Consider the following 25610-nt stretch of genomic DNA (forward strand, 5'->3'; position numbering starts at 1 on the left):
CACCCAGTGCAGGGGCCATCGGGAGCCTCAGTCGGCCCGGTGGCGTCAATCCCGTGTCACACAGGGCGGTCCCAGCCCTTTGTGGAACAGAGCTGCCCAGCAGTTTAGCAGATGTCCCCCAGTCTGCGTGTGCGTGATTCCCCACCGTGATTCTGCAGCAATGCCACAGGGGCCACGTGTCTCACGGGCGCCGGCGACCGCTCACTCCCCGGCAACCCGGCGGCCACGTGTCCATCCGTCCTTCCGCGCTACTGGTCGGCGGCCACCTGCCCTCCTCCCCCTTCCTCCGGTCTCGTCCGCGCGGACGCCGGCCCTCCCCTCCATTCCTGCCGTGACCCGTTCTCGGAAGCCGGACTCCGGTCGGTCACCCAAGCGCCCGAGCGGGCGGCGCCCCTCTCGCCGACCCCAGCTGCCGCGGAGCCCCCACCACCCAGGACGGTGCCGGGCGCGGGACTACAACTCCCAGAAGGCCCCGCGCGCGCGCCCCTGCGCGGCCGCCGTCGCGCGTCACGTGGGGTTGGCCTCGCCGGTCACGTGGCCGCGGCGCGGGTCACGAGAACAAACACTCGGCCGCCGCGCTTTCCGGGCCGGTTCGGCCGCTGCTGGCCATGGCCAACGTGTCCAAGAAGGTGTCGTGGTCCGGCCGCGACCTGGACGACGACGAGGCGGCGCCCCTGCTGCGGAGGACGGCGCGGCCCGGGGCGCCAGCCGGCGAGGGAACGCCGCTGCTGAACGGGGCCGGGCCCGCGGCCGCCCGTCAGGTGAGTCCCCTCCGCCGGGAGAGCCCCGGGCCCGCGCCTCAGGCCCCCCGCCGCCGGGAGCCGGGAGCCGGGCGGGTGCGCCCCGGGCGGCCTTGGGCTACGCCTTCCCGGTCGCTCCGTCTCGCGGGTCAGCGGCTCTGGCGGGCGAGGGGTCGCCGGGTCGGCGGTGGCCCCGTGCCCGGCGGGTGCTGGCGGGCGCATCGGTACTCTGACCATCCGCCTGCCGAAGAGGAGGCAGCTGAGGCGCGACTAGTTCCGGAACGTGCCCCGGGGCCGCTTTGGCAAATGGCAGCGCTGGCTGGAACCTGGGCCCTGGGTTCTGGAACCTGGGCCCTGGGTTCTGGAGTCTTGCGGGGGGAAGCTCTGGGCCGGGTGACTAGTGGGGTTCGAGGGGCCGGCCCGGCTCCACGAGCTTCCGCTTGCACAGTGTTCTCTGGCGGTGGGGAGCTCTGCCGGCCCCCCTTTTCTGCAGGCACCAGTACGGGGCGATCTTAGGAAGGACGAGTATTTCCACCCAGGTGCCCTTAGCAATTAATTGAAACTGGGGCGTCCACACCGACGCTGGGAGCGAGTCAGGGTGGTTGCGGGGTGGTCAGCACATCGGCGATGCGGTGGAGGTGTTGAATGAATTGCGTGTGGTGTTGATTTTGAGTGCTTGGACGCTTTTTATCCATTGCTTGCTCTGACTGTTTTTGCGTTTATTTTTCAGTTTTTCTTCTCCTGGCCTAGATCTGTCCTTTAAACGTTTGGACAGTGTTTAAAGATGAGAGAGGACCCAAGCCTCTAGGGCTTATCTTTGTACCGCCCCCCCAGAGGCATCGGACAGCCAAAGCCCACCTCTGCTCTTTGAGTGAAATCTTAACGTTGAAATGCTTTCTGTGTCTATATGAGAAGTGATCTGAAGTGGCTCATTTTGGGGGGGGGGGGGGGACGCATAAGGGTGCTTTGTCATTTTTTCCTTGGAACGTTATTTTTTCCTCTTCTAAAAGAAAGTAACCCGAGGCCTACAAAATGGAAGCATAAAACTGGCTTTAATTAAAGAAATTGGAAACTTTGGGGTGGAATTTGGGTTTATCTCGAGAGTGAACGTGCTGGGGTTTCCCACTTCTCTCTCTGTTTTTTTTAACGTTTCTATTTATTAGTGAGAGACAGAGAGAGACAGAGCACGGGTGGGGGAGGGGCAGAGAGGGAGGGAGACACATAATCCAAAGCAGGCTCCAGGCTCCGAGCTGTCAGCCCAGAGCCCGACGTGGGGCTAGAACCCAGGAACCGTGAGATCATGACCTGAGCCCAAGTCAAATGCTTAACTGACTGAGCCACCCAGGCGCCCTGGGGTTCCTCGTTTCTCTTTACAAATAGACACAGGAGTTGGCTCTTATGGTTTTTGTTTTGTTTCATTTTCTTTTTTTAAGAGCTCTTTGAAATCTTTTCTTAAAAAAAAATGTATTCCCTTAAAAAATGCAAAGCTCTTTGTTCATCTGTGTTAGGTAGTAACAGACTAGCCTTTCTTAAACAATTAAGAAAAAAGTTTATCCTGCACGTACTCAGTGTCCGGCTGTGTGCATTGTGCCTGGGACACCGAAGCGCACGAAGCAGCTTCCTTCCGACCGGCTGCAGGCTCACGGAGACAGGCCTCCTGCTCCAGGAAGACCGTGAGGGGCCCCAGAGACAGAAGAGGTCACAATTGGTTCCATTCTTTTGAAAAATTTTTTTTTGACATTTATTTATTTTTGAGACAGGGAGAGACAGAGCATGAACGGGAGAGGGTTAGAGAGAGGGAGACACAGAATCTGAAACAGGCTCCAGGCTCTGAGCTGTCAGCACAGAGCCTGATGTGGGGCTCAAACTCACGGACCGCGAGATCATGACCTGAGCCGAAGTCGGCCGCTCAACCGACTGAGCCACCCAGGCGCCCCTGGTTCCATTCTTGAAGAGTGCGAGACCCTCAGGCAGGCCGATGGCTGGGAAAGGATGAAGGGTGTGTTTGGGATCCTGTGCAAGTTTGGAAAGTAGGTGGGAGTGGGGAGAGAGGCAGGTGGGACCTGCAGGGGACAGCTGCTGGCTTTGAATTTGGCTGTATCTTGCGGAGAGCGCTGCAGGAAGCTGGCCGTTCCAGCCTGAAAGGATCGTAGCCCGCTGTGTGCAGACTGGCACGCGGGAGACCATAGGCATTTGAGCTGGACGTATCGTTCCGCACCCCGGGAGGTGAGCCCCGCAGCCTCCTCTGCCTCAGCGTCCCTGCCCGCAGAAAGGTCCGTGTGCGTGCTGCGCTCAGCGCTGTGTCCGTCCCAGCCGGCCAGCGGTAGCCGCTGTTCGTAGTCTTCGCGTTGGGAACGGCAGCACGAACGTGACTGTCCTTGGGTTGTCGTTCATGGGGTGACTCCGCTGGAGGCTGACGGGATTCCTCGACGCTGGCCTTTTGCTGGGAGGGTCTGCTCTGGGCCCGCAGGCCGAGCTCAGCTTTAGGCTCGGGGGCGCCCTGGTGCTGCTCTCAGTCCTGGGGCCGTTTGGACTAAAATGACATCCCAGGCCAGCAACCCCCTGCAGGAATGTTCTAGTGAATCAGACGCGGGAGCTTGTCTCGGCCACCTACTGGCCCTCTGGGGTTTGTTGCATTGTGTCCAGAGTCGCGTGGTGGTGGTGGTGGTGCCACCGCGGCGTGGGCATAGCCTGCTCCGCTCCTGAAGAAGCTGTTCTGGGCAGTGCCTGCCGGGCGACCTCCCTGCCAGGCTGCTGAGTGCCCCGCGGGGAACAAGCACGGTGGGCAGGGTGGACTGGCGACCCTCCTGAGCTCAGCCGCCTGCCCGGAAGGAAGCAGGCTGCTCTGAGCCACCTGTGGGATGCTGTCCCCTTGGGCAGGCCCCTGGGCCCGTGGGGCCGGAGTGTGGGGTGATGGTGAGTTATCAGCGAGTCACTGCCGTTGTGCTGCTGGGACAAGAAGAGGGTGTGGTCAGCCAGTCATGGTCACATATGTGGGTAGCGGGGAGCGGAGCATTTGGAGAACTTCTGGGGGAAATCTGAGGCAGAAGCAGATGCTTCAGCGGTGGGGGGTGGGGTGTCTGCAGGGTTTGTAAATGCAGGACATTTCCAGGGACCTCAGCTTTGGGAAGATCTGCCTGGGACACCTTAGGGTCAGGAGGCGGGTAGCACTGTCAGGTTAGTGTTTAGAATCGATTCCACGGATCTTCTCTGGAAGCTGGGTTACCTCCGTGTCTTCCCTGGTGACCTTGGAGCCGCAGACCACAGTCGGGGAGCGCCAAGGGCCAGGGCGGGGTGTTCGGGGAACCTGCCCGGGCGGCTCATCCGTCGTCCTCACCAGCCCCTTGAGTGCTGGACATAAGCGAGCCCCCCGTCTTTCTCCTCGGTGGTTTCTAGCACCTCATCATTCCATCCTGGAAGTTCCTGTGCCTTGGCGTCTATGTCCTGTCCTCCCTTTCTGTCTGCCCAGCCCCACCTTGGAGGGTCCAGGCTGGTTGCCCCACTGCCCTCCGTGAGGGCTCCCCAGATGGATGTCCCTCCTGTCTTTAGTACCACTCAGGCAGGGTCCGCGTGGGTGGGACAGACCCCTGTCGTCAGCAAGGAGGCAGGCTTGAGAGCTGAGGACCAAGACCAGGCCCAGGCCTAGACAGAACGTCCGGGGAAGCCTCCCGGGCAGAGGCCATGGTGGTGTTCCCGTCCCAGACGATTCCGCCCGCCGTCCCCTTCCCCCTCTGCACGGCTCACTCCTTCTCGATGGGGCTCAGCCTGCCGGCCTCCTCGCCCACCTGACCCAGCGTGCCAGGTTCTCACAGGCTCCCTCGGGCTTGCACTCGGTTTACAGGCGCCTGTCTGCTTGCCTGTGTGCCCCTGGCCGCTGCGGCCCTGTCCTCAGTGTGGAGCATGGACCTTGGCGGCCGTCAGAATGCGGCGGCACCGTCGAATAGAACAAGAGACAGCTTGTAAGTTTTTATTTTTTTTTTAATTAAAAAAATTTTTTTGAATGTTTGCATATTTTTGAGAGAGACGGAGACAGAGCATGAGTGGGGGAGGGGCAGAGAGAGAGAGGGAGACACAGAATCCGAAGCAGCTGCAGGCTCCGAGCTGTCAGTACAGAGCCTGATGGCGGGGCTCGAACTCACAAACCGCAAGGTCACGACCTGGGCCGAAGTCGGACACTTAACTGACTGAGCCACCCAGGCGCCCCAATAAGTTGCTTCTAAACTTTTGCTTTACGTTTGAGTAAAAACGTACGACAGAACTTGGCACCTTAACCAGTCTTTAGGGTACGGTTCAGTGGTGTCAGATGCATTCATGTTGTGCAATTGTCCCCACTGCCCGTCAGGGAACTCGCCCGCCTTGCACAACTGAAACACTGGCGCCCCAGCCCCTCCCCAGCCTGGTGCCCACTTTGCTACTTCCCGTCTTTGTAGACCCGAGTAGGAACCGTGCTGTGGTGTATGTGCAGTCACAGCGTCTGTCTTGCCGTGGCCAGCTGCCGTCTTTCAGCATAACATCCCTAAGGTTCCTCTGCGTCGTAGCAGATTGCAGAATCTACTTCCTTTTCGAGGCCAGACCGTCTTCTTTTGCACATGTGGACCCCAGTGGATTTATCCGTTCATCCGTCAAGAGACACTTGGGTTCCCCCCCAGCCCCCCGCCCCGTGGCCCGATCATGCTTTCGTGAGTGGGGTGTGCAAGGGTCTCTTCAGGTCCCTGCTTCCAGCTCTACAGTGCACCCCCAAGGTGGGGTTGCTGGGTCACGTGGTCATCTTGTGCTGAATTGTCCGAGGAGCCACCAGGCTGTGTGCCGCGGCCGCCGCACCATCACGCCCCCGACCCCGGCACACAGGGCTCGGGCTCCTGGGCACCCCTGCCGCATTCACGACTCCGGGCTTTGGTGGTGGCCGTTCCGACAGGTGTGAGGTGGCATCTCGTGGTTGGGATGTGCATGGCTCTGGTGACGTCGAGCACATTGTCCTGTGCTCACTGGCCGTATGCATCTCGCCTTCGGAGACGTGTACTCGGGGCCTCTGCCCCCTTTTGTGATTGGCTTCTTTTTGTGGTTGACTTGTGAGAGTTCTTCAGGGTTAAGGTGGTTGACTCCTTTCAGAAGTGCGATTCACAGCACGTTCTCCCTCTCTGCAGGCTGCCTTCCCCTCTGTTGTGTCTTCTGATGCACGGGGGTTTTTGGCAGGTCCCATTTGCACGTACTTTTAATTTTAATTTTAAAAATAGCTATGGATTTACAGGAAGTTGACAAGGCCATACAGAGCGGGCCCGAGCGCCTTGCCCCCATTTCCTTCACTGCGTCAGTCCCCGTAGTGACAGCACAGCGCTGAAACCGGGACACTGATGTTGGCACGCGGGCGGTTCTCCGTCCTACGTCACGCAGGTGCCTCTGTGTGAGCGCCACCGCAGTCAACGTGCAGACCGTGTGGGTCGGCGTGAGGCTCCCTCGTCCTGCCTCTTGTGGTCACCCCTCCCGCACCCCGATCCGTTCTCGTCCCCCAGACCCGACGTTTCCAGAGAGTCAGGTCTGTGCAGCTGCACAGTGTGTAATCTCTGGGATCTTCCCACCCTAGAGATTCCGTCCCGGCTGTTGTGCATATCAGTAGTTTGAGGATCTCGTATGTCACCTCACCCGTGTTTAAGAGAGAGAAACAGACACGACATGAAATAAACCACTGAACTTCAAGTAAGTGGTTTTTCTCACCATGAAAGATGTTTCCCGGAAGATGCCTTGAAGCCCAGAAAAGACGTGGAGAAGCTGGGAGGGGGGTGGGTGCTTTACCTCCACTGCCATCACGCGGTCCGGGTCCAGCGTGCTCTGCTGGGGTGCGGTCCACCCTCCACACCTGGCAGCCTCTGTGTCACCTGAGCACGGGGGACCGTGCCCACTGGAGCCTTCTTGCCGCACCTCTCCGGAGGTGATGCATGTGCGGCGGCCTGGCCCCTGCAAACCGTTTAGACGTCAGAGGAAGCACTTTGCGGGTCCCGACTTTGGGCACCCTTTTTGCGGAGGAGTGATTGCCTGGTGTACTCGAGCTCCTTTCGTGATCACCGGAGAATAAGTGGCTCCGTCTGCCGGGTCGAAGCACAGACCACCGTCTCCAGATGCCCCTCACTTCAGCGCTCAGTTCCGCCCAGGTGTTGTTCAGCTGGGTTGTCCACGCTTGCGCCCCGTCCGCTGGCCGGTCAGCCTGTGTGGATGTGCGCCCAAGGAAGTGCACTCGGTGTTGGCCGCACTCAGGCTTGCTGCCGGGGGCGGTGGCCCAGGACCCCTCCGGGTCCACGCGTCCTGTCTGCAGAGCGGAGGCTGTTCCAGGTCCAGGCGGCCTCCTGGCTGCGGTTCCCTCGAGAACTGGGACCTCTTGCCGGCCGAGTGCAGACGTCAGCAGGGCTGGCCCTCCTGCCCAGGGCGTGAAGCCGGGGAGCCCCGTCCTGCCTTTCTGCTCAGATTCAGCAGTTTGGGGCCGTTCCTGATCGTTTTTAAAAGAGAACCAGATGTTTCTGTCAGTAACCCCGCTTTACCAGAACTTGCTGCATGTGTGTGGACAGAAGTGCCCAGCTGCACACGGGGCACGGGTCCTCACGGGAACACGCAGCTCTGTGGGGTGAGCGTGGACCCCATGGATGCCTGAGCCCGCAGACAGGACGAAGTGAGAGGTCGACAGCAGTGACTGATAACGAAATAGGACAGTCGTGACGACGTCCCGTCCCAGAAGGTACGCGAATGCGGTCTCCCTCTCCAGGCGTCGTACTGTTGTCGTGCACGCGCCCTCGCTCCTTTGAGGATGCCAGGTGGCAGAATGCCCATGTGACGAGGTGGGGGGAGGCGGCTGGCGCCTTGTGATGTGGCGCCAGGTGGCTGCTGACCTTGTGACCGCCCATCAGGACGAGGGTCATCTGCCTGCTGACCACGCGGCGGGAACCGTGGCCGGGGGGCTGGCGTCTGATTTGTTCTCGTGCTGCGTCCTGTCGGCTGCGTCTGGGCTGACCCCCAGCGCAAGGCGCCCAGCTGCATGTGCCCTCCTCAGAGAAACCACGAGTCACGTTTCGGTGCCAGTATGTTCCACGCAGTACTTGGGACATACTTAACGCTGCAACATGATGTTTCTCTGAAGTGCAAACGTTGGCCAGTCCCCCGACGTGGCCGGGCAGTGGGTGTAGGAAGAACCATGCGCCTGGGTGTCTGTCCTCTGTGGCTGACACGCCCCTGGGCCCAGGAGCCCGGCCCCGTTTCAGAGGCACCCTGGGGGTGCGGGCGCCCTGACCACATGTCTGGAGGGGCTGCGTGGAGACCTGTGACAGGTCCCCGCCTGCCGGAGCCTCCCGGTCTCCCAACGACGAGACACAGGAGGATGGGTGGGGTGGGGGGAGCCTGGAGGACGCTCGCGTGGGCGTCTTGCAGCCCTTGTCCCCGGGGCTGGCAGCTGTCTGCAGTCTCGGTAGAGCGGAGGAGGGCCCGGCCTCTGGGGCCAGGAAGGCCTGGGCTTCCCGTTCAGGGGCTCGACTCGTCCCGGCCCCCCACCGGCCGTGCGGTAGGGTGGGGGGCCCCAGATGAGTCAGCACCGCCTGTGGCTGAGCGCCCTGTGATTTCTCTCACGCTTCCAGTCACCACGCTCAGCGTTTTTCCGGATCGGACAGATGAGCAACGTGGATCTGGATGACGAGCTGCTCGACCCCGTGAGTGCTAGACTCATCCCCTACCCTTCGCCTCTCACCACCCACCCCTTCCTCCTGTGGGGGTGCCGCCCGGCAGGGGGCGGACGGGGAGCGCCGGACACGAAGGTGGTGGACGGCGGGCAGGGCCGGGCAGAGCAGGGGGGCAGCCGTGGGTCGTGCAGAGCTCAGGGACAAAATGACCAGCTGTCTCGCGGGGACCCCAGAGCCTGGGCGACCGAGAGTCTGCTTGCCCTGAGGCTGAGCCACGTGAGCAGAGATGGGGCAGCGCGAGCCGGGAGGGAACACTGAGCGAGAGCGTCATGTGGGAGCACGAGACAGCCAGGGAAAGGCCAGGGGAACAGGCACCACCCGGGGGAGAGGGGCCTTGAGTGGGCCGGAGGGGGACTCTGGGGACAAGGACCTCAGGGGTGAGGGACCTTTGGACAGCGTGACGCCCTCTTGCCCTGCCCCGTGCCGAGCTGTCCGGCAGCTGCCGGCGAGTGCTTCCTGAGCCCGCCCGGGTCCCTCGACTTGCATTTGATTTCCTCCTCGGTGCCTCGTGGTTCGGACCTGCATTCCTGTGATGGCTGGTGGCAGCCCTCCGTATGTCTTCTTTGCAGAAATGTCTGTTCCCATTCTGTGCCGTTTTTATCAGGTTATTTGTGTTTTCGTTACTGGGTTGTAAGAATTCTTTACCTTTTTTTAAGATTTTATTTACTTATTTTTAAATTTATATTCCAATCAGCATGTAGTGCAACAATGATTTCAGGAGTAGATTCCTTAGTGCCCCTTCCCCATTTAGCCCATCCCCCCTCCCACACCCCCTGCAGCAACCCTCCGTTTGTTCTCCATATTTATGAGTCTCTTCTCTTTTGTCCCCCTCCCTGTTTTGATATTATTTTTGTTGCCTTTCCCTTAGGTTCATCTGTTTTGTCTCTTAAATTTTTTTTTGAATGTTTATTTTTGAGAGAGAGAGAGACAGAGCCTGAGTGGGGGAGGGGCAGAGAGAGAGGGAGACACAGAATCGGAAGCAGGCTCCAGGCTCCGAGCTGTCAGCACAGGGCCCGACGCAGAGCTTGAACCCACGAGCCGTGAGATATGACCTGAGCCGAAGTCAGACGCTCAACCGACTGAGCCACCCAGGAGCCCCTCATCTGTTCTGTCTCTTAAAGTCCTCATAGGAGTGAAGTCCTATGATATCTGTCTTTCTCTGACTGACTAATTTCACTTAGCATAATACCTTCCAGTTCCATCCACATAGTTGCAAATGGCAAGATTTCATTCTTTTTGATTGCTGAGTAATACTCCATCGTGTATATATTCCACATCTTCTTTTCCATTCATCCATCGTTGGACATTTGGGCTCTTTCCATACTTTGGCTCTTGTATAGCAGCCATGCTGCTATAAACACGGGGTGCATGTGTCCCTTCGAAACAGCACACCTGTATCCCTTGGATAAATGCCTAGCAGTGCCATTGCTGGGTCGTAGGGTAGTTCTACCTTTAATTTTTTGAGGAGCCTCCATACTGTTTTCCAGAGTGGCTGCATCAGCTTGCATTCCCAAGAACTCTTTAATTGTGATGAACTCCAGTTAACTATTTCTTTCTGTCGTCACTGTACCTTTGCTGTCTTATGTAAGAAGCCACTGCCTAGTCCAAGGTCATGAAGATCTTCTCCTGTGTTTTCTTCTGAGACGTCTTTGATTTTAAAGATTTTGTTTGTTTTGGGGGAGAGAGAGAGAATGCCCATATGCACAGGCATATGAGTGGAGGAGGGGCAGAGAGAGAGAGAATCCCAAGCAGGCCCTGTGCTGCCCGCACGGAGCCCGACTTGGGGTGCGATCCCACAACCCTGGGATCATGACCTGACCCGAGATCTATGCTCAACCGACTGAGCCACCCAGACGCCTTGAGAGTTCTATCATTTTGGGTCTTGAATCTGTCACTGATTTTGTCTGATGGAAGGTGAGGGTAGAGCTTCACTCTTTTGGATGTGGATGTCCAGTTCCCTAGCGCCGTTTCTCAGAAAAACACTTCTTTCCACACTGAGTTGTGTTGGCACCATGTTCAAAAGTCAGCCATCCACGTGAGGCTCTGGGTCCCCCTTGTCTCCACCGTTCCCTGTGTCTGTCCTGGAGCCAGGGCCACACTGTCCGGGGGACCGGAGCTTTCATGTGAGTCCTGAAACTAGGAAGTGAGTGTCCTCCAACTTTGTTCTCCTTTTTCAAGCTCGTATTGGCTGCTGGAGACCCCTTGTGTTTCTGTGTGGTTTTTAAGCATGCCAATTTCTTTGGGGACGCCGGCTGGGGCGGCCCGGGACTCGCCGCTGCTTCTTAGTGCTTAGTCCTCTGACCTGTGAGCACAGTGTGTCTGTCCACATATTCGCATCTCTAGGTTCTCTCAGCGGTGCGTTGTGGTTTTCAGCACACACGTCTTACGCTTCCCTTGGTAAATGTATTTTAGGAGTAAGTATCATTTCATATATTGTGCTTTTGGTGCTAACGTAAGTAGGGTTCTCTTAATTTCATTTTTGGTTGTTCATTGCAGGCATTTAGAGATGTGTTTGATATTTGCGTGCTGATCGCATATCCTTCAATCTTACTGAATGCGTTATCGTTTTAATTTTTTAGTATGTTTTTTGAGATTTTGTGTATACAAGATCATGTCACCTGCAAATAGAGAGTTTTGTTTCTTCCTTTCCACTCTGGATGCCTTTTCTCTCTTGTCGCCTGACGGGCCTGGCGGAGCCTCCAGGACGAGGTCGAGTGGAAGTGTCCTACAACTTAACTCAGTTCTGACACTCTTATCCGGCATTATGCAGACCCCTGGGGCTGAGGGCCCAGTCCCACGAGACCACCCTCACTTCCGATGCCAGTCACAAATCCAGGCTGTCACCTGTGCTTCTGATCCATCGGCTCTGAGTCGGGGTTCTCATGCCCCCCCCCCCTTCTCAGCCTCCATAATTTGCTAGAACGGCTCACAGAACTCAGGGAAACCCTCACTCATGTTTACTGGTCCATCGTCAAGGATAGAACTCTCGGGAACAGGGATGGGAGAGACACACAGGGCAAGGGGTGGGGAGGGGGCTGGGAGCCTCCCGGCCCTGCGGGGGGGGGGGGGGGGGGGGCACCCTCCCGGCCCCTCTGTGTGTGCGTTCACCTGCCCGGAGGCTCCCCAGCCCCTTCCTTTGGGGTTTTTCTGGAGGCCCCGTGACACAGGTGAGGTTGATCAGGTCCTGGGTGACCAGCTCCGTCTCCAGCCGCCCTCCCCCCACCCGCCGCCAGAGGTCAGAGTTCTGGGAGTGGAGCTGGGAGCTCCCACCCTCTTACCAGCCTTGGTCATTCTGGCAGCAGCCTCTCTGTCTCTCCAGCGCACTGAAAACTCACCCTGCAGAAAGGCCATGGGATTTCGGAGCCGGGTGCCGGCCCCTGGGACAGACCAACAATGTATTTCCCATGGTTCCATAAACATGACATTACTTGATTTTCGGACGTTAAGCCAGCCTCACGTCCCTGAGATAAACCTGCCTTGGTCATGGTGCCGAGGGATCCGATGCACTGGTTCCTCGTCCAGGACTTAGTGTCTGCATTCCCAAGGGTGTGTGCCTGTGCCCTCCTGTCTTGTGGCACCTTCGTCTGGCTCTAGGGTCCATAGACTACTGGCTTCATAGAACAGATGGACACATGTCCCCTCCCCTTCTCGTTTGTGCTTGCTCTTAAAAAAAATTTTTTTTGGGGGGGTGCCTGGGTGGCTCAGTCGGTTAAGCGTCAGACTTCGGCTCAGGTCACGATCTCACGGTTCGTGGGTTCGAGCCCCGCGTCGGGCTCTGTGCTGACGGCTCAGAGCCTGGAGCCTGCTTCGGATTCTGTGTCTCCCTTTTTCTCTGACCCTCCCCCGTTCATGCTCTGTCTTCTCTGTCTCAAAAATAAATAAAAACGTTAAAAAAAATTAAAAAAAAATTTTTTTTTAAATAATGCGTGTTTATTTTTGAGAGAGAACGAGCAGGGGGGGGCAGACAGGGAGACAGAATTCGAAGCAGGCTCCAGGCTCTGAGCTGTCAGGACAGAGCCCGACGTGGGGCTCAAACCCACAAACCGTGAGATCGTGACCTGAGTCGAAGTCGGGTGCTTACCCGACTGAGCGCCGCAGGTGCCCCCCTGTGGTTTCTTCTTAAATGTGCTGGCTCGTCAAGTATGTGGCTCTACTCTTTCTCCTACAGGACTTGGAACCCCCTCACCCTTTCCCCAAGGAGATCCCGCACAACGAGAAGCTCCTGTCCCTCAAGTACGAGGTGGGCCTCCTTCCTCTGGGCCCCACCCCAAGCAGCCCCTGGGCACCTGTCCCCCGCCCCCGCCCCACGTGAAGCTGGAGCGTGGGGTCAGGCGTGGCGTTGTGTCTGCTGCCCGCAGAGCTTGGACTACGACAACAGCGAGAACCAGCTCTTCCTGGAGGAGGAGCGGCGGATCAACCACACGGTGAGTCTGCGCGGGCCGCCCACGCCGCTGCCCCGCGCTGCCCTGGCGCCATCTCCCTCCCCCTCCGTGGTCCTCGCACCTCCATCCCTTCTGCAAGAGACACCAGCGTAGGGCCCCGTGTGACAGCGGCTGTGTCCTGTGGGTGGCGGAGGCCGCCTCCACCCAGGCGCCCGAGGTGGCGGCTTCTGATGGCAAATCAGTTGGGAAGGCCCACTGCCTCTAAGATGACCAGAGGCCGCCTCTCCATGATGCGGGGTCCGTGTGTAGCGTGCCGCTCCCGGTGGGGGCCTCCCCCCGCACCTGCTTCTGATGGGCACCCCCCACCCCCCCCCAAACAGGCCTTCCGAACGGTGGAGATGAAGCGCTGGGTCATCTGTGCCATGATCGGGATCCTCACGGGCCTCGTGGCCTGCTTCATTGACATCGTGGTGGAGAATGTGGCTGGCCTGAAGTACAAGGTCGTCAAGGACAGTATCCTTTGTGGTCGCCAGCACAGGAGGGTCCACTGGCAGCGAAGCCTCTGAGCCCCGCGTGTGTGCTATCAAGGGCGGGGAGGTGTGGCTGCGTGCCCGTGTCTGTCACGGCCGGGAGGTGACGGTCCGGTCAGTGCGCAGCTCCTGGCGCTTGGGGATCGGGAGGCCGGGCCGCAGGAGAGACCAGGAAAGTTTTCATCCTTGACGAGCCCTCGACATCGACAAGTTCACGGAGCGGGGCGGGCTGTCCTTCTCCCTTCTGCTGTGGGCCACCCTCAATTCCGCATTCGTGCTCGTCGGCTCCGCCATCGTCGCGTTTGTGGAGGTAGGGCCACCAGGAGGTCGAGGCAGGGGCGCCTGCGTGGGTGGGAGCCCTGACACCGTGCTGGCCGGGTGGGTGTGGCTACACTGCTGGGGCCTCTGGCACAGGTGTTAAACGTCCAGTCACCCCCGACCCCAGGGCGCCCGGCTCCTGCCCCGCTCAGCGAGGACTGTGGGGCCGGCCCAGGTGGAAGGGACCCCCCGTGTCTCTCAGAAGCCTGTCTTCCTTCGCCTGCCCCTTTGCCTCTCTCTTGTCATGGGTATAGCATCCAGAAGCTTCTGTGTGGGGTGCTGTGCGGTGCCCTCCCCCCCGGCCCCTCGGCCAGTGTGTGACATGTGCCTCCTGTCTGTCTTGTAGCGTCCCCTGCCCCTCGTGCCCTCTTGGGGACACCGGGCTTCCTTTCCTCTCCTTTCCCCACCCCTCCCGTGGTCTGCCGACCCCGGTGGTCACTGCCTGTGGGGTGAAGCGAGAATCCCTCCGTGGGCAGCTGTTCCCCGTGTGGGCCCCCGCGTGGCTGTGTCCTCCTGGGCCGGGTGGTGGCTGTGGCCCCTCGCTACCTGACCCGGCTCAGTGCTGGCCTCTGCCTCCTTCCAGCCGGTCGCTGCCGGCAGCGGGATCCCTCAGATCAAGTGCTTCCTCAACGGGGTGAAGATCCCGCATGTGGTCCGGCTCAAGGTGAGGCCCGGAGGGGGCGCGTGGCTGGCAGCAGGCGCTCCGCGTGGGGTTCTCGCGGGGTCGGGAGCTCCTGGTTTGCCCGCCTGCACGTGGGGACCAGCCCGGACGGACTCTGTGTGCTGCCCGTGAGCACGTGCGTGGATTTTGCGTAATCTCGCTTTGGAAGGTGGTGAGGTTTTCTCTTACGCGCTTTAAGTCCTGCACGAATGCTGAAATGGGGTATCTGTTAGGATCACGGTGGTGTGGAACCTAAGTTCTGCGTGGTGGTTAATGTTTCCAAACGAGAACCGCTCTGTTAGAGTGGTGGGTACGCTTGCCGTGACGCTTTCCTTGCTCTTAAAATTGTCCTCGATGTTCGTTACACTTACTGTCTTTGACACCCTGTTTCTGAGGAGGTTGGGGGGTCAGGAGCGTGGTCCCTCCGTGGTCATTTCCGGTGTTGGGTAGGCATGCCTCAGCCAGAGGCTTCTCACCCCGTCTGGGGAGAGGAGGGGGTGCTCCTGGGGGCCGGCAGCTGTGCACTGGGGGTGACAGCCCGGGGGAGGCCCCGTGCCCTGCTGCAAAGGGCAGGACTCACCTCGGAGCCGCCAGGAGCAGCGTCTGCCCCGTTGCTACCACACTGGTAGCCAGGCGGCGGTGGGCAGCGACGCTGGCAGGTGGTCGGCAGAGAAATGCAGCTGGGGGCCCAGAGGAGCCGTACCTCCTGCTGCTTTCTGCTCCCTGGGACACACGAGTACTCAGGGCAGAAAATGGGAAGATGAAGGAAATCAGGAAAGAATCAGCCGGGAGTCCAGCTCCGAGGATACCTGCGGTAGACGCGTGGGCCCTCCCCCCTGCCTTGTCTCGTGGGGCTGGGGCTGGACACGCAGTCAGGATTGCTTCACGTTTACAGCTTTGCTACAGGTTCCCAGACCGTGTGGCCTTCAATCAGAGACTCGATGTGTTTTCCCTTGTATTCTAGACCCTCGTGATCAAAGTGTCTGGAGTGATCCTGTCTGTGGTGGGCGGACTGGCAGTGGGAAAGGTAACGGAGTGCGTGTGGTGCTGTCCTAGCGTGAGTCCCCCGCACTCTGCCTGCGACGCGAGGCCACTGTGTTCTCTTGGAGCCACGCTTGTCTGAGGGCGGCTGTCCTGTGCTTCTAGGAGGGGCCGATGATTCACTCGGGCTCTGTGATCGCCGCCGGGATTTCCCAAGGGAGGTCAACGTCGCTGAAGCGAGATTTCAAGGTGAGTTCTCTCCTGCCGACACGGACGACCACGCATCCCTGGGAGGCTCCTCCAGGACCTTGGCCTCTCCCCCGACCGTCCCCAAGGCACGCAGAACGAGGAGGCAAGAGTGACTCGTGGACACATTGAAGAGGCTTAGTTTCGGGATCTGTTCCAGAGCAGTTTTGTCACGTTTCCCCTAAAAGCCACCACGTTTTGATGGCTAGTGTGCTGAGTTGATGTGGCAATGCACACGTTCGTTGTTTTTATAAGCAGAGTCTTAGATTTTTCAATCAAAAACGTGTTTTCAGCTCATCTGTTCGCAGTTGGCGGTGGGGTTTTGAGTTTCTAACGTGTCTCTTAGGCAGACTGTGATGTGTCCTCGTTGTTGTGAATGGGTGTCTTCGGTTCCCTCTCTCGGTTGTTGGCGTGCAAGGGTGCGTTCAGTGTGTGTCGCCTCGTCAGCTCTCTGGTCTTTGTGAATGCAAGTCGATGGCTGTCCCGAGACGCCTTCGTGTCCCCTCCTCCCTGCCCCCCTCTGCCTTCGGGCCCTGTCTCCGTGGCCTCTGGCTGACCTCGGCCCTTTCTCAGTGAAGTGCCCTCGGGGAGGCTGGCTGAGCCCCACTCTCCCCGTTTCTTCCTGTTGTAGATCTTCGAGTACTTCCGCAGAGACACGGAGAAGCGGGACTTCGTCTCAGCGGGAGCTGCGGCCGGAGTGTCCGCTGCATTTGGAGCCCCTGTGGGTGAGGAGGGCGGCCTGTGCCGGGGAGGTCTCCGTGCCCACTGTGTGGAGGAGAGTTCTTGGTGTTGGCAGACTTTGAGCTCGGGGTGAGGATGGGCACGTGCCCCCGAGAGGCCCTGTGGCCGCCCTTGAAGGTCTTGGGGCCCTGGGGTCTCGTGGGGCAGGGGCTGCGGTAGATGCGGGGTCCCCCGCGGCCTGGGTCAGTGCGGCAGTGCCGGGCTGCTTGCCGTTCTAGGTGGGGTGCTGTTCAGCTTGGAGGAGGGCGCCTCCTTCTGGAACCAGTTCCTGACGTGGAGAATAGTAAGTCTGTGGAGGGCCGCTCCCTCGCTGGAGTCAGGCACTGCCAGTCCCTGGCCTCTGCTGTCTGGCGGGCCCCTGCTCCTGGGGAGACGTCCCCTGACGTGCTGGGAGCCGTGCACCCTGTGGGTCTGTCATGGCAAGCCCTGCCCATCACTTGACCTGAGCCGCTGCGCGTCCCCCGTCGGCCGCAGGCCTTGTTTGCCACCTGCTCTCCTGCTTATCAGGACCCCAGACCCCGCACAGCTCGTCCCTCAGCTCCATCACTGGCTTGGCCCAACGCTCATCCACACAAGGCAGTGACCCACTCGTCCAGCCGCGAGGGGCCAGCCTCGGGAGGGTCTCCAGACACCTCCTAAGTGACAGGGGAAGGCCCCCACCCAGCCTCCTGGCTCTGGGACTTTGGCCCAATGGGCTTGGTTCTGATGGCGCTCGTTCTCTCTGCCTACAGTTCTTTGCTTCCATGATTTCCACGTTCACCCTCAATTTTGTCCTGAGCATTTATCATGGAAACATATGGGACCTGTCGAGCCCAGGACTGATCAACTTTGGAAGATTTGACACAGAGGTAATATAATGTGCTCCCGCGTTCTTCCCGGTTCTTTCTTAGTGTGGGGCCAAGATCATCCCGGGATGATTCCGGTTCATTCTGAGAATGTGGACTGTAGAGAAATAGTTGGTTTTAGCTGCATGATTGAGCTGAGTGCCGAGGGCCGGAGATAAGAAGAAAGCACACCTCGGAACTGCCCGTCAGGTTAGGATGTCTGACACCCATCGGACACTCCGGGGGGTATCTTGGCGGTCCGCTGACTGTTGGACAAAGGTGCTTAGATCCCACTCCCGGGAGGGGCCGCGCATGCGGACACAGAGGAGCCCTGAGTGGCTCAGAGGGTCATGAGACGTGTTCCCGGGGCTCTTCCTCACTTGTGCCCCGCTGACTGCCATTTGGCAGAAGCTTGGGCCGTCCCCGCCTTCAGCTGGACGGAGACGCAGACCAGGAGCAGGTGAAAGCCTTACAGGGAGCGTGATCTGCTCAGAACGCCCGGCGCTTCTGTCTCGTGGGACCCCCACGGTTCTGCGTGCAAGTGCTGGGGGCGCCGTGTGCACGGGCAGACTGTGGGCCGTGTCTGTACCAGGGTCTGCGTGGAGACAGCTCACGGGCTGCTCGTTCTCTCCCCTGTGCAGACGATGGTGTACACGATCCACGAGATCCCCATCTTCATCGCCATGGGCGTGGTGGGTAAGGGCCGGTCCGTGCTTCCTGTCACTCCCCCAGACGGCCGCGGGTCCCTTCCAGTGGGGTCAGGGCCTGCCAGAGCCCAGCCTGGCCCAGCTGTGAGGTGGCCGGAGAGGAAAACAGCCCCCGCACCCCGCGTCCTCCCGTGTCCTGCCCTGTGCACACACCCCCAGGAGGGAGCCCACAGCCCGAAGACCAGAGCTTTACCTCTCCACCGGAGAAGCTGCTGTTGCGGGGGGGAGGCAGGGGGTCCACAGAGAAATAGAATGAGCTGTGGATGGTGCTTTCTACTGTGAGAAACCTTTTTTCCTGGAAGGAAAGCAAAGCCTCTGAGACAAGCCAGGGCGTCTGTCAGGGTGCAGTGACACAGACATACACTGCTCCCTTCCCACGTCTCTGCTGCCTGGGAGGCCACCTTCTTCCTCCCCCGTGTCCCTTACATGCTCCCCCTTCCCGGTCGTAGGTGGTATTCTTGGGGCCGTGTTCAATGCCTTGAATTACTGGCTGACGATGTTTCGAATCAGGTGAGAAACCTCCACTTTGTGGACCAAACGGACCAGTGTGGCTCCTGGGGCCTTTGAAAACGGATGTATTGTGGGCCCTGTGCCCACACACGGCGGAAGGCCGTGTGCCAACGTGTGTCCTTCTGTGATGGGTTGTACAGGAGGCGACAGGCCAGCGCTGGCCAGGGGCTGGGTGAGGCTGGGTTTGGCTGGAGGCCTGGAAAGGGGCCCTGGGGTTGGGGTCCTCCCAGCTTCTCTGTCCAGCCTCAGCCTGGTCCATCCGGGCATCTCGACCCGGGGTATAGTTGGGCCCGCAGACCTGCAGAGCAGTGTGGGAGCTCGTGAGTTTCCTGAACCTTCGGGCGGGTCCTGGGCTCAAGGACGCACACCTTCTTTCTTGTCGTCTGGACCGGACTGAAAGTGCTGCCGGGGAGCATCCAGATGACCTGGTGCCTGTGCACCGTCACCCCATTGTGTCCTCTGACGGGCTTTCCTTGGAGCCATGGTCTCCATTGTCATGGCAGTGGCCCAGGCGTCCAGCCGTCCCAAGGCCTTGTCCATCCTGCTGTCTGCTCTAGGTACATCCACCGGCCCTGCCTCCAGGTGATTGAGGCCATGCTGGTGGCTGCCGTCACGGCCACGGTCGCCTTTGTGCTGATTTACTCATCGCGGGACTGCCAGCCCCTGCAGGGGAGCTCCGTGTCCTATCCCCTCCAGGTAGGGGGTCCAGGGTCAGGGGGAAGGGTCCGCCAGCCCGGGCCCAGCAGGAAGGAGGCTGGCACAGCTGAACTCCGGGATGGAGGGGCTTCCCAGGGCCACCGGGCGTCAGGGAGAGGCATTATGTCAGACAGGGTCTCCCCAGTCCTCCCTCCAGAGCACTGGCCTGCCCAGGGCCACACGAGGACTTCCAAAGCGGGTTGTTGTGGGTGTGGGCCTGAGAAGCGCAGCCACACGCACGCACGTGCTCTGGCGGTTGGCACATGGATAAACATGACAGGGTTTGCCTGTAAATGGGTTTATTTGGCCATGGAAAGGGGTGAAGCCCTGACACACAATACAGCGTGGAGGGATCTCGAAAACACTGTGGAGAGAAGCCAGACACAAAGTCCCGTAGGGTGTGTGACATTATGTGAAACATCCAGAACAGACGGGTCCACGGAGGCAGAGCAGATTCGTGGTGGCCAGGGGCTGGGGGACACACCAGGGAGTGACCACTGATGGGTGGATGGAAACCGGTGTCACGGGTGTGGGTCTGGGCTTCCCCCAGCCGACTGGCCGCCCAAGCCGGCCCCCTCTGTGGGTTAGGCGTCCAGGAACCACAGCTGTGCTCGCCTGGGAGGGCCGGACCCCTGCGCACCAGCGCTCAGGTGGCCGCCTGTTGAGCCCCGGGGGTGGGCTCAGGGGTGCGTCCCGGAGTCCTCGTGTGCCCCATTGTTCCGTGGGCTGGGCCCTGCAGGCTGGACCTCTGACGCTCTGGCCGTTCCTGGGCCTGGCTCTTTGCTGGCCCCTGCTAGGCCTTGACCTGCCCCACCCATCACGAGGTTGGCCCCTGGCCCCAGCGGCCTGTCCCCTCTTCCACCCTTGCAGCTTTTCTGTGCGGACGGTGAGTACAACTCCATGGCCGCGGCCTTCTTCAACACCCCCGAGAAGAGCGTGGTCAGCCTTTTCCACGACCCACCAGGTGAGTGCCCAGGCTCTCTGGTGCCAGCCACGTGTCCCCACCTGCTCTCTGACCGACCCGCGGTCACTGGGCCCAGGGCCCGGGTGTCGCCTTCTGGCCAGCTGTGCCCTGAGGGCAGGGGTCACCGCCCTTGCCGCAGTGGTGGGCACGCTGGTGCGCAGGGGTTCGGCCGGGACCCTTCTCTTCCTGGAGGGCGGCTGCTGGCCTGGGTCCACGCGGGTGGGTCCACGCGGCAGGCCCTGGCCAGCCCCCTCTCCCCTAGGCTCCTACAACCCCGTGACGCTAGGTCTCTTCACCCTGGTCTACTTCTTCCTGGCCTGCTGGACCTACGGGCTCACGGTGTCCGCTGGCGTCTTCATCCCGTCCCTGCTCATCGGGGCCGCCTGGGGCCGGCTCTTTGGGATCTCCCTGTCCTACGTCACCGGGGCCGCGGTGAGTGTGGGCTCCCAGCGCGCGGGGACGGCGCTTGTGCTCGGCCTTGAGTTTCCCGGACGCTGGTGTTTGACACGTCCTGTTGGCCCAGCCGCCTGTCTGTGCTGCACAGACGCTCGTCGGGGAGGCTTGGTGTTTCTCGTTACAGGACGGGCCCTGGGAGCATGTGACCGAGGCGCACGTGCCCGGCCTCTGGGAACTTGGTTTCCATTTTTTGTGTTTTTATTCTTATTTTAGTCAAGATTTTAAAACCTGTGAGAAGGCACAGGCAGAGTCTCCCGTCCCCCCATCTGCTCCCTTTTCCAGGCTCTGGTTGTGTGTTTTGTCAGGTTTCCTTCCAGACGTGGTCTCTGGGTGGTGGTCTTTCAATCCGGAAGCGGTTTGTGCGCCGTAAGGCCTCCCCCTCCGCGGAAGCACGTAGTTCGGCGTTCCTTAGCGTGTTCGCAGACTCGTGTACGAGTCTCCGCTGTCGAGCGCCATGCTTGACATCCCTCACCCCAGGAAGCCTGCACCCCTGGCAGCCGCTGCCACACCCCGTCTCTGCACACGCACCCGTTCTGGGCATTTCCTGAGCGGAACCCCACGCTGTGAGGCGTCTCCCGCGGCTGTCCGTGCTGTGCACGTGCTGGGTTCCCTGCTCCCTCGCGGTGCAGTCATTTCTGCACAGATGGTGCCCGCTGCGTGCACGTGGGCGCCACCGTCCTTCCTCGGCGCACAGAAGGTGCTTCTTGCCTTAGCTGCTGAGTCGTCCGGTGCGTGCAGGTGGCATAGGTCATTTGGGGCATCCTGAGTAGGGCGCACCTAGGGTACTTCCAGGTTTCTGTTACCCTGGATGCTGCCACAGACCACTTTGCTCACGTGTGTGTAAACCATAGGGTGTCCTTCTAGGGCTGGAATTGCTGGGCCCAGTGGCCCCTGGGGCGTCATGCATCTCTTTGGGTTTGAGTAGGGGGCTGCCAGCCCCTGACCCTCCTCTGTCATCCCCACAGATCTGGGCGGATCCTGGCAAATACGCCCTGATGGGAGCGGCCGCCCAGCTGGGTGAGTCCTGGCCTCCCCGTGGGGTCCCAAGGTTAGGAGGGGGCGTCTTCCCCTTGGAGGAGTGAAGGCAGGAGTTGACCCCGTGTCAGTGTTCAGGGTCACTGTCCCCACCCAGTGCGGCCTGCCCGGGCAGGCCACGAGGCTAAACGGTGGGGTCGGGGGGCACGCAGGTGTGCACAGAGAACACAGATGGTCAGGGGAGGTAGGAGAGTCCTTGTGGCCCACAGAGGCTGGACGCTACCCCTGACTCCACCCCCCCACCCCCCCACCCCTGGACAGGTGGGATCGTGAGGATGACGCTCAGCCTGACCGTCATCATGATGGAGGCCACCAGCAACGTGACCTACGGCTTCCCCATCATGCTGGTCCTGATGACCGCCAAGATCGTGGGGGACATCTTCATCGAGGTGTGGCTTGTGGGAAGAGGCCTGCCAATCCTTCTTGTCCCTTGCTTTGTGGGCCCTCCATGCCCCTGGCCTGAGCCTGGGGGAGCCTGAGCCTGGGGGCTGGGGGTGTGCGGCAGAGGTGGAGGGAGGGACCGACAGAGCCCCCGCGCCAACAGCCCGCACGTCCTCAGGGCCTGTACGACATGCACATCCAGCTGCAGAGTGTGCCCTTCCTGCACTGGGAGGCCCCCGTCACCTCACATTCGCTCACCGCCAGGTACGGTGGCACCGTGGCGGCTTCCGGCGGTTTGGGAGGGCCCGTGTCTGAGGGTCTGGGGAAGCGCCGTGTGGGCGGCCGGCCGGGGAAGCCCCTGGGGGTCTGCGGGCTCCTGGCTCCCCGTCCCCGGTTTTCCCGCCTACGGGGGCTGCACCTGTATCGCGCGTCCACTCCCGTGTGAGCAGAGCGGGAAGCTCCCCTTGGTCCCGTGGCTGGTCACGGCAAGGCCACAGCGGGGGCTCTTCCGCAGGGAGGTGATGAGCACGCCGGTCGTCTGCCTGCGGAGGAGGGAGAAGGTGGGCGTCATCGTGGACGTTCTCAGCAACACGGCCTCCAATCACAACGGGTTCCCTGTGGTGGAGCTGGCCGACGACAGCCAGGTACCCGGGGCGGCCCACCCGCGCCCACGCGGCCCCGGGACGGCTAGCGGAGGCCAAGTTCCCGGCTGCACGCGTGGCCTGTGCGGCCGTGCTGCGGATATGGAGACCCTGCACGCGCAGTTGGGGCTCCGCCCCGCTTGCTGGGAAGGAACAGAATCAGGAGGCCGGGCAGAGGCGGCCCGCCAGGGGTGGCCAGCCATTCACGTGTCTTGGGCTCCTGCCCTGTCAGCTGAGGAGCTGTGGGGGGGGCGGGGGACACCCGTCGGGAGCTGCCTGGGATGTCAGGGCCGCGGTGTGCGTCTCACCCCGGCTTCTCGTCGCCTCGTTCCCGCGGTCACGTCCCGTTGCCGCTGCCGGGAGTGTGCGAGATGCCTGCGGCAGGGCCGGTGTCTGCCTCGAAGGTCGCCGCGGGGCCACTGAGCATGACAGGAAGGGCCTCGGGTTTGGGCTTCACCCACAGACCACAGACGGGTCTCTTTTCTGCAGCCGGCCCGGCTTCAGGGCTTGATCCTGCGCTCCCAGCTGATCGTCCTCCTGAAGCACAAGGTAGCTGCCGGGCGCCTGGGGGGGTGGGGGTGGGGGGGGCAGGAGACGCAGCCGGGCGCCCGAGTCCTGACACACCACCGCCTGCAGGTGTTTGTGGAGCGCTCCAACATGGGCCTCGTGCGGCGGCGGCTTCGGCTGAAGGACTTCCGGGACGCCTACCCACGCTTCCCCCCGATCCAGTCCATCCATGTGTCCCAGGATGAGCGGGAGTGCACCATGGACCTGTCAGAGTTCATGAACCCCTCCCCCTACACGGTGCCCCAGGTGCCTGCCCGAGAGGCTGTGGCCAGGGCAGGAGCCGCTCTGAACACGTCCTTTGTTTTTCTATTTTTTACATGTTTTCAATTTGAGACAGCGTGATGGGGCGCACACAAGTCGGGGAAGGGCAGAGAGGGAGGGAGAGTGGGGGAGGGGCGCAGAAAGAGAGCGAGAATCCCAAGCAGGCCCTGCACTGTCATCGCAGAGCCCCACGCGGGGCTCAAACCCACGAACTGTGAGACTGTGGCCTGAGCTGAAATCGGGAGTCGGGCGTTTAACCAACTGAGCCCCCCAGGCGTCTCCGGGACGCATCTTTGTGCGGAGGGGGGAGGTGCAGGGGGGACCGCCAGCCAACCTCTTCCCACACTAGCGGGGCCGGCAGGTCAGCTGAGGCCCCGTCCCCTCCCTTTGCAGGAGGCGTCCCTCCCTCGGGTGTTCAAGCTGTTCCGGGCGCTGGGCCTCAGGCACCTGGTGGTGGTGGACAACTGCAACCAGGTGAGTGGTGGGGAGGACGTGCCCGAGGGAGCCCTGGGGCAGGGCCCGGGTGCCAGCCTCGCCCTTTGCCTCCTGAGCTGACTGCCCTGGTCGCTGGTGGGTACTCGCTCTCGGCTCCTGTGGGGGACTCAAGGTTTGGTATCCAGACTGGCCACCTGCTCAGTCCTGGGGTTCCCCAAACTGTGCTGCCCCTTGGCACGTGGGGCAGCGGCTTCCATAGAGACAGGGGGTTGCCAGCGTCACTGAGTTGGCTTTGCCTCCACAGGTGGTCGGACTGGTGACCAGGAAAGACCTAGCCAGGTACCGGCTCGGGAAAGGGGGCCTTGAAGAGCTCTCCCTGGCCCAGACGTGAGGCCTCAGCCCTTCTCTGGGGTCCCCCCTACTCCCTGGATCAGCACTGGATCCAGCATCCCCTACTCCTCGGGACGTGTGTGTCTATGTTTGTGCGCCTGTGAGACCGTGAGCGAGCGGCACCCCTTGGGTCCCAGTGGTGCCAGCCCGCAGGCAGGGCCCTCTGCTGCTTGTGTGCCGTCTGTCCCCCCGCGGGCCGGCCTGGAAGGACCACACTGACTGTGCATCACCAGCTGGGGCCCGGGTGACGCACAGCTGCTGCAGAGATCGTGGCCTTGTCCCTTTGGCTCATTCTGTGGCCGTGAGGTGATGGGCCTGGGCACTGGACCCTGCCCGGCAAAGGCTCCAGCTGGACACCTGGAGGCGGGGCCCTGGGGAGCGGCCTCTGCAGCCAGCTCTGTAGGGAGTTCGGCTCTTTTGCCAGACTCACCACACGGCCTCTCTGGGGTCTTGGCCAGAGAGAAAGCCGAAAACATCGATGGGGTGAACACCTCCGTCACCCCGAGCTGTGGTCCAGACCAGACCCACAGCTGTCGCCAGAGTGCACGGCACCGAGAGAGCTGCTATCTAAGCACGTGGGGGCTCCCACTGGCCTCTGAGGACCCTTGGTCCGGGGCCGTGTTCCAGGACAGCTCCTGTTCCAGTCCTGGGGCAGGTGGGCTCTGGGATGGGCTGGTGAGCCCAGAGCAAGAATGCTGTGCCTCTGTTAGGCTAGATGGGCCTGGATCCGGTGTCCTGTGTCCCCAGAGCCCTAGGGAACCTTTTCTGGAGGTGATTCCCTGGCCTACTTCTGAGACTAGGTGATGTGGGTGCCATTGTAGCAGCTGGGGGTGGGGTGGGGGACGGTTCGCCTTGGTTCTGGCCCCTTAAAGGAAGTGGGTCCTCAAAACGCTGGTCCCTTCTTGGTGGGAGCCCCCCTGGGGGACGCGGTGAGAGGAGCGGGGGCTTTGAAAGGGAGAAATAAAGGAATCGTACCCTCACACTTGCAGCTTGGCTCCCTTGTTCCTGCTCAGCACCAGCCACAGTCTAGCAGTGGGGGATTTGCAGGACCGCTGAGGGTGGGTGTGTCTGGGACGGGGCGTCTTGGATGCGCATGTGGGGACCCCACAGGGAGGCGGGGAAGGCAAGAGACACAGAAACCCACGGGTGAGGAAGCAGTCATGGCCGACACACGCCCATGGGATGTGCTGGCACCAGCTGCCAGACAGCTTCAGGGCCAGTCTGGGCGGTTTGCTGCCCCTGGGCCCTTGGTCTGGATGCTGCTCTGGGCCACGAGGGGGGTGATGTGGCCACAGGCAGGGCCTTGAAAGGCCCCCGGACCACGGGTTGACTTCGGAGTGTCCACTTTGTGCCCTCTGTGGGTGGGCTTGGGCGACCGGGCAGGGGGAGCACCGCGCCGGGCTGGGAGGACCTGGCGTGGGAGAGTGTG

At 61.0% G+C, this 25610-nt stretch overlaps 1 protein-coding gene across 4 annotated transcripts; it reads left to right on the forward strand.

The window, feature by feature from the left end:
* The first annotated feature begins 548 nt into the window (after positions 1 to 548).
* CLCN7 (chloride voltage-gated channel 7) lies at positions 549 to 25161 on the forward strand. 4 transcript variants are annotated; one of them, XM_042921237.1, is made up of 25 exons: positions 549 to 761; positions 8354 to 8425; positions 12624 to 12695; positions 12814 to 12879; positions 13218 to 13350; positions 13568 to 13677; positions 14269 to 14349; positions 15311 to 15373; positions 15493 to 15576; positions 16205 to 16298; positions 16533 to 16597; positions 17046 to 17162; positions 17780 to 17834; positions 18295 to 18355; positions 18913 to 19051; positions 19922 to 20015; positions 20278 to 20447; positions 21437 to 21488; positions 21768 to 21895; positions 22066 to 22151; positions 22402 to 22531; positions 23018 to 23077; positions 23165 to 23341; positions 23750 to 23830; positions 24096 to 25161. In XM_042921237.1, the coding sequence occupies exons 1-25, from the start codon at positions 609 to 611 to the stop codon at positions 24180 to 24182; spliced, it is 2430 nt and encodes an 809-aa protein (XP_042777171.1). In that variant the 5' UTR covers positions 549 to 608; the 3' UTR covers positions 24183 to 25161. The 4 variants fall into 4 exon arrangements, with proteins under 4 accessions (XP_042777171.1, XP_042777172.1, XP_042777173.1 ...); XM_042921239.1 differs by lacking the exon at positions 549 to 761 and adding an exon at positions 2609 to 4699; XM_042921240.1 differs by lacking the exon at positions 549 to 761 and adding an exon at positions 4908 to 7464.
* The last annotated feature ends 449 nt before the right edge of the window (positions 25162 to 25610 follow it).

Source organism: Panthera leo, chromosome E3 (assembly GCF_018350215.1).
Source record: "Panthera leo isolate Ple1 chromosome E3, P.leo_Ple1_pat1.1, whole genome shotgun sequence".
Classification (NCBI taxonomy): domain Eukaryota; kingdom Metazoa; phylum Chordata; class Mammalia; order Carnivora; family Felidae; genus Panthera; species Panthera leo.